We start from the raw sequence: 12,754 nt of genomic DNA on the forward strand, positions 1-12,754 counted from the left end.
TGAAACAAATAGCAGTTGTTGTAGCTTTTGAGGTTTAGCTTGATATATTAGTAAAGCATTAAAAAAATGTGCTTTTTTTTCTTCATGGTGTGCATCAAATGGATGATGCATGCATACTTGGGGGAATGGCTGTGCCATTGTTTCATTTCCAATTTCCTGAAGCGAGGGGTCTTAATGTGAGCGAGCTTTAAAGAGGCCACATAAGGAGCTGAATCATTTCATTCCACTTGCAGCCTGAAAACAATCTCAAACCCCACTGTTTGTAAAACACATGCATTTCAATCTGCAATGAAAATAAGATTGTCCCCTTTAGTTACAGTGATTCATTGTGGATGGTGTGTGCGTTTGTGTGTTGGAGTAAGAGGGTGAGCGTGTTACTGTGTCGTGAGTTGTGTAAATTGTATACATGTGTGTCTTTGTAAGGCAGAGGGGGCTGATGAATTCTCCTAGCTCTTCTGTGCCCAGATGGGTAATGATCTCTGGGTACAGGGGTCGCCTCTGTCCCCGCTCATTCCTCACATGATAAATGAGGGCTCCTATGCCACCCATGCGATCGCAGCCACATTTCATGCTCAACTTGAAGCAATGTAGCAGATTTCTGTGTACCTCCACAATAATCAAATTTTTTCCAAATTCATTAGTGATGACTTTGTTATTTTGTTTTTCAAACCCTTTTCCTTACAGTAGTATCAGTGTCTTCAAACAAGAAACGCAATATAAAATATAAGTTTAATAAATTTAAGTTTTTTTTTTATTTTATTTTTTTACCAGAAGCTGTTGTGCTCAATCAGCCTGTTGGTTTAAATTATACCCTGACCCTTACTATCGGATTGATTGTCAGCCAAGTGACGTTTTAAAGATCTCTCGCTATCTGTCTGTACTTGTAACTCATGTGTTTTCGTGTCAGGCCTTGTAGACCTATAGATTAGACCGCCTTCTACAGTTAGGCTCGGCTCTGATGGAGACGGATGGTTAAGGGGCAGGATAATGAAATGAGAAATAGCCTCACACTCAGAGACATAATGGCAGCACAGGCTTCTTCCTGTTTAAATTTGTGCATTTGTTGCTTTTACAAATTAAAAATATACATTAACAGAGAGTGATGCCTGTATAAAGCATTAGACCTGCTTGTCCATCATTGGTTTTAACATCCACATTGATTTTTAATATAATGGGTGTGCCATTATAGACCACAGCTGTAGGTAAGCTACATTATTAGTTTGGATGTCAGTCCTCATTGTGGTTTTCTTAGTAACTGAAATTCCTAATTGAAATGACATTATTCCTTTCCTCGATGACGTCATTGGCATTATTGAGCCAGCACACTGCTGCAGAGCAGAGACGAGGCCTTTGTTTAATGTCTTTAAAACTTTCTCCCACTTACTCAACAGAACCTTGATGATTTTCTGTTCTGAACTCACCCAGCCACCCCACTCCAGGTTTTACACCTGCTTTTGTATTAAAACACAGCCTGGCTCTCTCTCCCCCAAACCATCTCTCCATCCATATAAAGACAGAGTAAAACCTTCTTTTATTACCTGAGGGAATTAAATAACTTTTAGAATGTGGTTTTCTATAAAGCGCCACAATGAATATTCATGCTGGAGCGGGTCGGCATTACTTGGGGTAAAAGTTGTATTTTTTTGTTGGGTCGGTGACGGCATACGGGCAAGTGAACCACAGCGATTTATGAAGCTGTTAAAGAAAAACAGCAGGCATGGAGCATGGTGCACCTACTCTCATGTCTGCTTTATAAGCATGCACGCTAATCAAGACTAAATGGTTTTTTACAAGCTGGCCACTAATAAGAAGAGATTTTAAAGCTTTATAGTCCCTGTGCTGATTGTAGGCTGCAGGGAATTGACTGTCCGGACAGCTCACTCTCCTTAGTCAAGGTCGTCGTCTTGGCTTTTTGAGAGAGACCTAGGTTTAGGGTGACCTTGGGAAGGCGCCTGGACTTCAGAGTTTTGTTAACATCTTCCTTAATGAAATGAAAATGAAAATTCACCCTATTTTCTAAATGCATGTTATTGATCTTATTGTGACCAATTCATCCGAGCAAGTTTCATTTATTTTGACCTCGTAAATCTTAATCAAAATGTCATAACTCAGTCTTCTCTCTGATGGCGTATGCTGGACTCCTCCAGTCATTTAGTCTGCCTAAACACTGTCCCTTTCTTGCAAACGACTGCAACCTTTGCCTCCATCCAATCAACAACTGATGAATTGAACCAAGTCCCCGCTCCACATTTTCTCTTTTTTGATAATCTGCTTTACTCTGATCTATGTCACAATGCAGATTAAAAAAGTCTGTCACTACTTCCCGTCATCTCGGCTTTAAAATAAGTAGGATGTGTTTGATTCCTGGCTGGCTGATTTTAAAAGGAACCTATTATGCGCCTTTTTACAAGATGCAATATAAGTCTCAGGTGTCCCTAGAATGTGTCTGTGAATTTTCAGCTCAAAATACCCCACAGATAATTTTTTATATCATGTTGTAAATACCCATTTTTGAGTTGAAAACATTGTGCTGCTCCCCGCCCCCTATCCAGAATAGTCCTGTACATTTACAGCTCATGCCTCGGATACTCTGCCAAAAACATCTGTTTGGTTTTGATTATCATCTCTATGCATTTTAAAGCCCTATCAGTTAAAACTTATGATATATGGTTTTCTGAGCGCACCTATCCGAAGCAAGAATGCTGGTTGTCAGACGGTGTGTCACATGAGTATTAAACTAATTTCTCTTTCGAGTCGTATTGCACATAAACTGTCAAATTCACAGAAGGTTATGTCAAGTTCACATAAACGCATGTCTGTGAACGTAAACAGCAGGGAAAGAAATCGCATGTGTATATTATATCTGTGTATTACAGTGAAAGCAGCATAATATACAATACCTACTGCTGTATATGCTGTTAATATGAATCAAAAAACAAAAGAAAACAAATCACTCACTGCTCTTGATTTAATAACTTTAGTAACTTTACTGAGATTACATTTTTTTGAATGCAGCTGTTAAATGCTCTAGTGAGGAGATACACATGGCAGACTGTGTACAGCTCACTCAGGGGAGGAGCCAAGCTTATAGGGCAGATTCCATGCCAGTCGTGGGCGGGGCCTGTTCCAGTGTGGCGTTACATTGGAGTACATTCCTAAACAGCTAATTTTGAGAAACCGTCTCAGATTTATGGGGAAAATAACAAATGGAGTGGATGGATTTTTACCGCAATAGGATGGTTGTGTGCACACGCTGCGTACACATAAATATGTTCAAAAACAATAAAAAGAATTTTGCACCTTTAAGCTTTACCTCTCAAGGTGCCCATGATTCTTCAGTTGCACTGTCATTGTTCTTTCTTTAGGTTGGCCTTAAAGGAGATACTGAGTCCATAAATGGTCCTTTCCGTTTTAATGGCCCTTCCTTGATTTACATTCTAATACTACCTGATTACCGAGAGGCCCATATTCTAGTGTGTGTGTGTGTGCCGAGCTTGTTCTCATTGTGGAGTCACACAGGCATGTAATAAATGAAGCTATTGGAAAAGGCAGTGGAACGGCAGGCACTAATCGGGGGGATTGTGCCTAGGAGAACGCTGGCGCAACGTTAAATCAATACTGTAGATCAGTGCTCCATCTGGCTGGAAAATGAGCGGATCACCATAAACATCTCGCCAAGCGCCTTGCCGCACAATCAATGGTTGCCATATTGATTTAGTTATTGCAAGTTCATATGCTGTGGACAGTGTTAAATATACATTCAGCAGCTAAAAGGCATTTGTCTGAGGGATGTTTAGTGAAGGCCTGAGTAGTGAGAAGTTGGAGGAACTGGTGAGTGTGTGACCTCAGAATACGTACAGTTCCCTGTTTTATGAGATCTGCAATTGAAATGGTAGTACAATAAAGTAAAAACATATTAGTTCATTTTGGCACTGTGGTCCTTCTGTAGCAGTGTTGAATCCACTGTTTCCAGTTGGAACGTCTGTTTTTAATTTCGCATTAGTGTTTTTAGGAGTTAGCAGTTAGGTTTGTCTGAACTGAAGCAGTGTGCCAGCTTTGCAAATGTAAATTGCAAATTTGCATGCCTGCGCAACTTTTTTTTAAAAGTTATTAGTATGGAGTTTTCAGTTTTATGAATGGACCAAACTGGTTTGTAGTACTCTAATTGAACCTCAACTCGTTTGTTTTTAACCTGCAGGATCACAGAGGACTCCACAGCGACCACACTGGAGGCGCTAAAGGCCCGCATACGAGAACTGGAGAAGCAAATCCTCAGAGGAGACCGATACAAGTGTCTCATATGCATGGTGAGAACTCTCGCTTGCCAATATTTTGTGCGTTCATGTGGTTGCGTTTGGTTATAACCCATCCTTAATAACATGCCGTGGTGATATAACCTAACACCCGCAATCATGCACCCAGCTGGCTGAAGCTTTGTGATGGTTTGCCTCCTTCAGCGTCAATCTAGCATGGCCTAGATAATTACCCATAATAAGGTTCTGTTGCAGGAGTTCCTCTGGCATTAGTGGACATCCTGTTGGATATTTATGCTAAACCTTTTCAGTTTTATTCCAATTGGTGCTTCTGACTAATTAGACATGCCTCTGTAGGTCTGGAGGTTGATTAGATCCATCCTGACGTTTCATTCAAATGAAATAAAACAACTTGAAAGTCGCCCAGATATGAAGATTGATCAGTTGTGGCTTTGTAAAGAACATTGTCCTAAATAAATATCCTTGTAAATGTTTTGATGATTTAATTAGAAAGATGCTAGACATTTTTCTGTTTGCTTCTGTGTCATGTGCAGTCTGTGGACTTGAGCATTTCCCAGTGGTGGTCTACTGCCACCTGCTGGTTATTGGAAGTATAGCGGCCAAATAAATGAATTGGCAGGAAATTATTTTAACTGTTAACATCCATTCTAGATGGTTGCCACCTGCCTAGCATAATATCCAAACTGAATACTCGTGCAAAACCACAACAGAACTCCCAGCCATCCCGTTTATCCTTTGCCGTGAGCTTCTGTTGATAGCTACACTCGTTGGTCTGATGTGTGTGTCTGTGCCTGCCGTGGCAGCCACGTTCTTTTTCTCAGTACCGCTCTTGAATATCCCTGCAGCGGAAGCCTCCCCAAACAGGGGCTGACAGCAAGAATCAGGCGGCCAAGAGGCACGGGAGCGCAGAGGCCCTGCAGCTCGGCGTGTACTGTTTGTACAGAGGCTTCGTAACGGGCTGCAGCACTGCCACTGCGGACAGCAGTGGGATTAAGAAGCTGCTCCCGCTCCGGAGGGTAAGGCTCTCTGTGCTCCCATTGGCCTAACCCCGCCTGACCCCTGCACTGCCCCACACGCTCCCTCACTGCCCACCTGCCTGCCTCCCATGGCCGCTATTTGCTGTGCTGGTGCTGTCTAGTGATGTCTGTTGTTGTGTATGTGAGTGGCTGTAGATGTGAATTATGTTCATTTGACCTGGTTAAATTAATCAATTGTCCTTTGTTTCTCTCTCTATATGTCTCTACCTCAGGACTCTTATACAATGCCACTCACCTCCATCCAGTGTTGGCATGTGCACTGTGAAGAATGCTGGCTAAGGACTCTGGTAAGAATGACACACTTGCTCATCAATAGGTCCATAATGACCCTTCCGCCCGCAAGGCATCCTGAAACCTATCGTTCATTAAATTCTGCGTGTCGCTTCCAAATACTTATGTGTTTGTTTTTAAAGTGGCATGAAACCTCCCCTGTTTTAGCCTGGTTGTTCACACCAAAAAGTCTCAAGAAATGGAAAAGCTATGTAAAGCTATGGAAAAGTGGGAGACTATAGGGTGGATAAATGGGAAGACAACAACCAATAAAACACAGACCTGCAACACACTCATTATACAGACACATGAATATTAAAATATGACCACAGAGAAAACAAACACAAAAAAACAGAGTTGAGGGCAAATTGATGCATTTTAAAAATCTAGTAACCTTATATGACAACAAACTTCCAACAATGAGGGAGAAATGCGGAAAAACATTTAGAAGGTCTAGTAATATTTTCATTGTTTATGAGCACTACAGTCTCTGAACAAATGAAACACACACACACACATATATGTGTATATATATATATATATATATATATATATATATATATATATATATATATATATATATATATATATATATATATATATATATATATGTATATATATATGTATATGTGTGTGTGTGTGTGTGTGTGTGTGTGTGTGTGTGTGTATATATGTGTGTGTGTGTGTGTGTGTGTGTGTGTGTATATATATATATATATATATATATATATATATATATATATATATATATATATATATATATATATATATATATAATGTGTATATATATATATATATGTTTTCTCACACAGTATGAATGGGTTTTATACATAAATATATAAAGTTTAAATTTTTGTAAGGGGTTTCATGAAAATAAGTAAAATCTGTATAAATTGTTGTTTTATTTATTAAAGTTTTTGTTTTACCGCTGTTGCTCTAATAATCAATCAAAGCAATATATGCTTATATCAAGTGATTTTTATATTGTCTTTTTATTTTAAATTATATTTTTAATAATTATTAGGGCTGTAACGATATGCGATATGAAACCGAAATCGCGATACGCAGGTCCACGAACCTGTATCGCGATGTGAGAAGGCAGAATCGCGACACACCCCTTCCAACTCCCAGAGTTATCCTTCCTGTCCAGATCCAATGCTACCACATTTTTAAATTACTATAAGTATTAGGGGTGTAACGATTTATCGTAGATGGTGTGTCTCAATCAGCTCTCTAGTTCAGTAAGTGTTTCGGGCACACATTGAATCTTGCAAGCAGGTTTAAACGTTTCTCATGTCAGTCTCTTGCATGGTCGCGTGAGAAAAGTCGTGGCTTTCTTTCACCGCAGTGCACAGGAACAGCTGTGCTCACAGAAAAGCAAAAGACGCTTGCGATGCTTTGCTTTAAGAAGTTCTGTGGGGCCGTTCACATATTGCGTCTTTTCCGCGTGCAAGTCAGTTATTATTTTCAAATGTAGCCGCGCGGCAAGCGCGCTCATAATGGGATCAACGCGGTCGCGACGCGCATGCAATTCTCAACTTCTCAGAATGCCGCAAGCGCACCGCAGGTCGTGTGACAAGAATCAACCGATCAGCTATGGCCTTTCCGTAACAAAACATCAAAAGCTCAGCCGAACAGCTGATCATAGCTGTACATGGTGGTTTTTATATCTTATCTCCATCAATATATCTCGTAGTAAAACTAATGCAAGGGCTAGAAATCATTTATCCTTTGCAGAAACATCCTGATCCTCTTGGAGAGCTCAGTTCATGGTTGCATAGCAACGACCGACGCCACGGGAGCGCAAGCGCTTTGGAAAGAAGGAGAAGCGGTGCGGCCACGCCTTCCACGCGTTTTTAGACGCGATATGTGAACGGCCCCTATTCATAATTCTAAGTTCATGTTAAATTTAACATTTTTTTTCAGTGACAGACAGCCCTATTCAGCTGTTAATTTGAATACAGAAGGTTTTTATTAAAATTTTATATTTATTTATTTTATTGAAATGTGATCTTGTATGTACAACAAGGAAAATTATTGAAATTTGTTCATGTTCTTTTAATAAATCTTGTTTGAATTTCAGTTTCATTTTGTTCAAAATATCGTGATACGTATCGTATCGTGAACTCCGTATCGAGATACGTATCGTATCGTGACCTGAGCGTATCGTTACACCCCTAATAATTATAATGCTAATTTTAAAGAAATACATGCTAAATACATGCTTATTTTTCCTCACACATTGTAATTTTTTTTATACATAAAAATACGTAGCTTCCTTTTATATTTTTGGAAGGGGGTCCCTCACATGGGGTTCATCATATTTGAAGAGAGCTTGGTTTGAAAACCCCTGCATTAAACAACACATATCACATGGCACACATGACAAGCTCTTCTTTGGTTTACTTACAGTCATGACCATGTACATTTTTTTTACTCTGAAGTGTAATAGTGAATAGGGGTATTGCAGTTGTGGATGGTGTAAATTATGAAATGCGGATAGTTCAGGTACATATTAAATTTCAATTCTACGTACCACAGAGTGCCCAAACCCTCTCTCGTGGCCGAGGACAGCGTATAATGTGGTTAATGGAGTAGTTTATTTTGATAATGCGGTGGTATTTGGCTATAGTGTAGGTTGAAGAGTTCATCTCCACCAGACCTGTGAGATTCCTCACGTAGCGCTCCAGGTTTTAATCCCTTTAGTCGGTGTTGTTGTTCTATTAACCTCTTATCATCAGAATTATGATTGCTTCGACTTGTCCGATTGTAATCCCCACACTTATACTCACTGGCTCTTCCTCTTCTCTCGAAGCTGTTTTAGCCAGTCTTCCTCGGGGAGCCCACTCTCATTAGCCGCTAACACATTCTGTCACCACACGGAAACAATTAATAAGGAAATGTTTCCCAGCCTCAGCTGTTTTCCAATATGCTATATATTAAATCAGCTCCCTCCATCTCCGCTTATCACAAGGCCTTCTGTGCACGGCTTTCTGGCAAGAATGGAGACGTGTGTGCGCCAGCCCGCGCTGCCACAGCGGATTGTTAGTAATGCAGGCATTAAAATTGTTGCCTAAAGACAGCAATAAAAGTAGCACGGCGGGGCTCCTTACGTCTTGATCAAAGTAAATGCGTGTAATTTGGTTAGCGTCAGCCTTGTTTTATGAATCTAATTGAGCGCAGCAGCCACCCGCCACTGATGCGAGGAGCCCGCGTTTAGTCCGTGACCTGCCCACGCTCATTAAAACTAGGTAAACTCCTGCTCTCCAGAACAAAGAAACCAAATCTCAAGTCCCCTTTGTGTCTGGGGGATCGGTGGTATGGAGTTTTTGCTGCTACACTGCTTCAGGTTTTACTTCTCACTTTAAAAAAAAAAAGAAGTAAATGAACAAGGCTATGTAGGAAGTCAGAAGGAGAATCCAACTTCAATTTCACGCCAGCCACATCAAAATAAACCACTTGCATAGTCAGACCATGATGTTGAATTTGAAACTGTTAGGATTATTTGCACATTCACCATCTAATGGTAGAGCCCATTGTTACAGCATAACAAGCCGGGCAGTGTTGCTGAATCTCTTTCAGTTTGTGCAGGATCAGCGGATGGGGTACTGGTGCCCTAGGCATGAACCCATTCATATGGAGCCACAAATCCTCTTTGCAGTTAGATGTGAAGGTACACTGCAGGGTTCACGCTCTGGCGCCCATCCTGACTCCTCAGTTTGCTAATCTGGGGCAAATAGTCTCTTTCCTGTACATTTAAACCCCCCTTAAAGTGTCAGTTCCTATATGAGCAGTAGCAGTGCGCTTCATGTGAACGAGGAGGAGAAATGCGCCCTGTGTGTGATCAGTGGCACATGTGCTAGAAGGTTACATGAGGACATGATCGTCAATGGTTGCAAGATTCCTCACAGTAACGTCACTGTCTGAACTTCACCAGACAATCGGGTTCAGTTCTCGAGGCGGCACACGACAAACGTGAGGATTTTATATCTCTCGTGTTTTGCTGTCTAGGTCTCCATCAAGTGTTGTGGTGTTTTATGAAGCTGAGTATATAGTTTAAGAGCAGATCCTGTTGTGATGTTCAGTCGGTCCTGTGCAGCATGTGTGTGGTGCAGACAGCAGACCACACAGCTCACCTTCCTCCTCTACCTCTCCCTGCTGTTCTCCTGCTTTTATGGTGCAGGCTTTATGGGTACTGGCTGAACATCAGAGCGGTAGTGGGAAAGGCGCATGCTTGTCGAACAGGGTGGGCTGCCCGTGTAAGACCCAAAACTTTTTTTTTTATGTCAACATACACACTATTTAACTACTCTACACTACAAACTGCACTGTTACTTGAGCACCAAATCAGCATATTAGAATGATTTCTGAAAGATCATGTGACACTTACCGACCCAAAACTTGATGAACGGTATTTTCGACGAGGAGGAAAAGCGCCTTTGATAGCATAGCATTGTGCGTTTTCATATGGAAATGACCGCTTTCTCACTCTTTATTTTTCTGTCTTGTTTGTCTTTCTCTTCATATAGGGAAACAAGAAACTCTGCCCACAATGCAACACCATCACATCACCAGGGGACCTCAGGCGTGTCTATTTGTGAACAAAAAGGCCCAGATTCTTTTTGTTTTGTTTTACTTTTTGTTTCCATTTGCGCTAGTGTTTTTGGTTTCCCCACCGCCCGAGGGAGTGAAGTATCGTCCTGCCTCCTGACCATGAGAGGCACGAGCACAGACTCACACTGACTTCAAATGGGGATGGATTTCACAAGCATGGGACTAATGAGGACTGCATAGACTCAGTCCTCCTCTATAAATGCTTGTGTAAAGAGTCCACCCGCCTCCCTCTTGTGTTGGTCCATGGTCCACCCTCTCCAAAGTCAGCTTGGTTCCTTGACGAGGAACCTGTTCTTCTCAGATGAAGGAAAGAGTACTCATTCTGTCCCTCCACCTGCGCTGCTGCTGCTGCTGCTGCTGCTCTTAATCTCCCACTTTCGCACTCTGTGGCAACTTCTTGACCAAGACCGGAACATCAGCCTGACGATAAGAGGAGGAGACTTTAACGGACCACCCGAGGCTCTCCAGAACCCCTCAATCTTGATTTTCCATTGTGTTCTCATTCACCCCAAATCATTACTACTTTTGTGGTGTTCTAGTCATGTCAACCAAATTCAATGAATCAGTGCAAGCACATGTATAATAGTCTCTGTATGTTTACAGTGTTGTGAGTAAATGACATAGAGAACAAAACACACTTGTATACACACGTGCACACATGGACACACATGCACATACAGAAATATATATTGAATAAAAGTCCAGTTTTAGTTGGGGGTGGTTTGGGTCGGGAGGGAGGGCATATGTTTCAATCTTGGTGAATTAAAAAAAAAAAGAAAGAAAAGAAAACCCTCTGTATTTTTAAAGCAGATGTTGTCGTCTTGAAGTTGAAGTTGTATTTCATTGTACAGGAAGAAATTTAAGTAATAATAATAATAATAAACTACTCGAACTAGGACTTAAAAGATTTAGGTGTACATTTTTCATTGAAATATACAGTAAAAACTGTAGATTTAATCCTGAAACAAGGGAAAATATCTTTCTTTTTCTTTGCTTTTTTTTAAGAAATGGAAAGATTTGCTTTTATTCACCCTCATTTTTCAGCGTTTTTTGAACTTATTGCTGAATGCCGTCTGTCTGTTACAAACAATTGGAATTATTCCATTGAACATAAAGTATTAAGACCCCTGACCAGTTGCATATCATCAGTTTCTTCCCTCGGAAAGGGACTTTTACTCTTTAGGGTGCTCTCATTTACAAGTTACCTTCAGATTTCCTCTCTGAAACATCAAGAACATGGTAAACTTTTTTTTTTTTCTTTTTCCCTCAAAGAAAGAACTGGAAGAGTCGAGACTCGTTTCCCTGACTGGCCAACTGACTGACTGCTCACGTTTTCCCTAGGAGTGAGAACAGTGTGCTTTATATTTGTACATCTATGTATTCTGTGATTTCTGTATTGATGTAAGCGCAAAAAAGGAAGAAATGAAAGGTCATTGCTGATCCCAACACCACAATAAACAGTCAAATGTTGCATTTGTTATAACTTATTTCACAGTTTAAATCTTCACCGTGGCTGGGTCTACAGCTGTACCAGTATCCTCTCTGCAACTATTTTGTAAAATACAGGTAGTAAATAAGGAATAAGGTTGACTCTTTGTATCCTTCCTTTGCTGAACAATTCGTTCCTGCCCCAAAGATGACAGATTGCACAAGATGATTGTGTGATATATGATTTGTGTCCTTGTATATTCTTGAAAATGGTACGTGTCTTTCCCGTTTGTAAGCTACATTTGACATCAATTAAATGACTGTAAATCTGAACTGTGCTGGCTTCATTCACTGGTCTGCCTAGTGGAACTATACCAGTATGAGTATGTGAAGCTGGGTGTCATTTTACAACATGCTCTACCTGCTGACGTAGCTGTTGAAGTACATCAGTCAATAAATGTCCATTGAGTGTCGGGCAGCAAAACAACTTCCTAAGGCATTATAATTTCTCATTTTGATATGCATTACACTGCATCTGATCGGGATAATGATGAGGTTTTGAGACTACACCATTGATTTTATACCATCCCTGACGCTAAGTGCATCAAATTAGGTCTTTTTGGGCCTAATTTTGGAAAAAGGAAACGTTACTGCTCTATTCTGCCATCTACAGGCTGAATTCACAGGTGTTGTTTTACCTGACCAGCTGTATGAAAGCACAAGCACTTTAAGGGCTGTAATGAAAATTTCATTAAATTACACGATGTAATTAAGAAGTCGTCTACCTCCCCGGTACACCCTCTGATCTGAATCCAAACTCTAGGTTCATGATGTATTGGAGCGCCATGGAGCAAACAGTAGCAGCGTGCTTAAACGCTTTCAGATGCCTGTAAAGTGCTGATAGATAGTTGGAAAATCAGCAGGATTTTATATTAAGTTTGTAGCCGTACTCCAGCCTTTTGTTGGAAGTGTTTTTGTGGGTTTCTTTTGAACAAGAAACAAGCTTGGAGAACCTGTAAGTAAACAGCAGTTATGTTGTTCCACTTTATGGACTTAATTATGGTGCACATATGAAGCAAGACCAGTTTATTCCGCAAATCAGAGACTTCTCAGTTCCAAGGAAGCTCAACT

General features: G+C 40.7%; 1 protein-coding gene across 8 annotated transcripts in view; it reads left to right on the top strand.

Annotated features, from left to right (window-relative positions):
• Nucleotides 1–11,956, top strand: part of rnf220a (ring finger protein 220a) — a 135,248-nt gene extending 123,292 nt beyond the window's left edge. For 4 of the 8 annotated variants that reach the window (XM_048163659.1, XM_048163660.1, XM_048163661.1 and 1 more), the window contains 4 exons: nucleotides 4,199–4,307; nucleotides 5,120–5,290; nucleotides 5,524–5,598; nucleotides 10,111–11,956. In XM_048163659.1, coding sequence (XP_048019616.1) covers nucleotides 4,199–4,307; nucleotides 5,120–5,290; nucleotides 5,524–5,598; nucleotides 10,111–10,182 — 427 coding nt within the window. In that variant the 3' untranslated portion in view covers nucleotides 10,183–11,956. The remainder of the gene's footprint in view (nucleotides 1–4,198; nucleotides 4,308–5,119; nucleotides 5,291–5,523; nucleotides 5,599–10,110) is intronic. The other 4 variants (XM_048163662.1, XM_048163665.1, XM_048163666.1 and 1 more) reach the window with 1 other exon arrangement.
• The last annotated feature ends 798 nt before the right edge of the window (nucleotides 11,957–12,754 follow it).

The sequence above is a fragment of the Megalobrama amblycephala genome, linkage group LG17, assembly GCF_018812025.1.
Source record: "Megalobrama amblycephala isolate DHTTF-2021 linkage group LG17, ASM1881202v1, whole genome shotgun sequence".
Classification (NCBI taxonomy): domain Eukaryota; kingdom Metazoa; phylum Chordata; class Actinopteri; order Cypriniformes; family Xenocyprididae; genus Megalobrama; species Megalobrama amblycephala.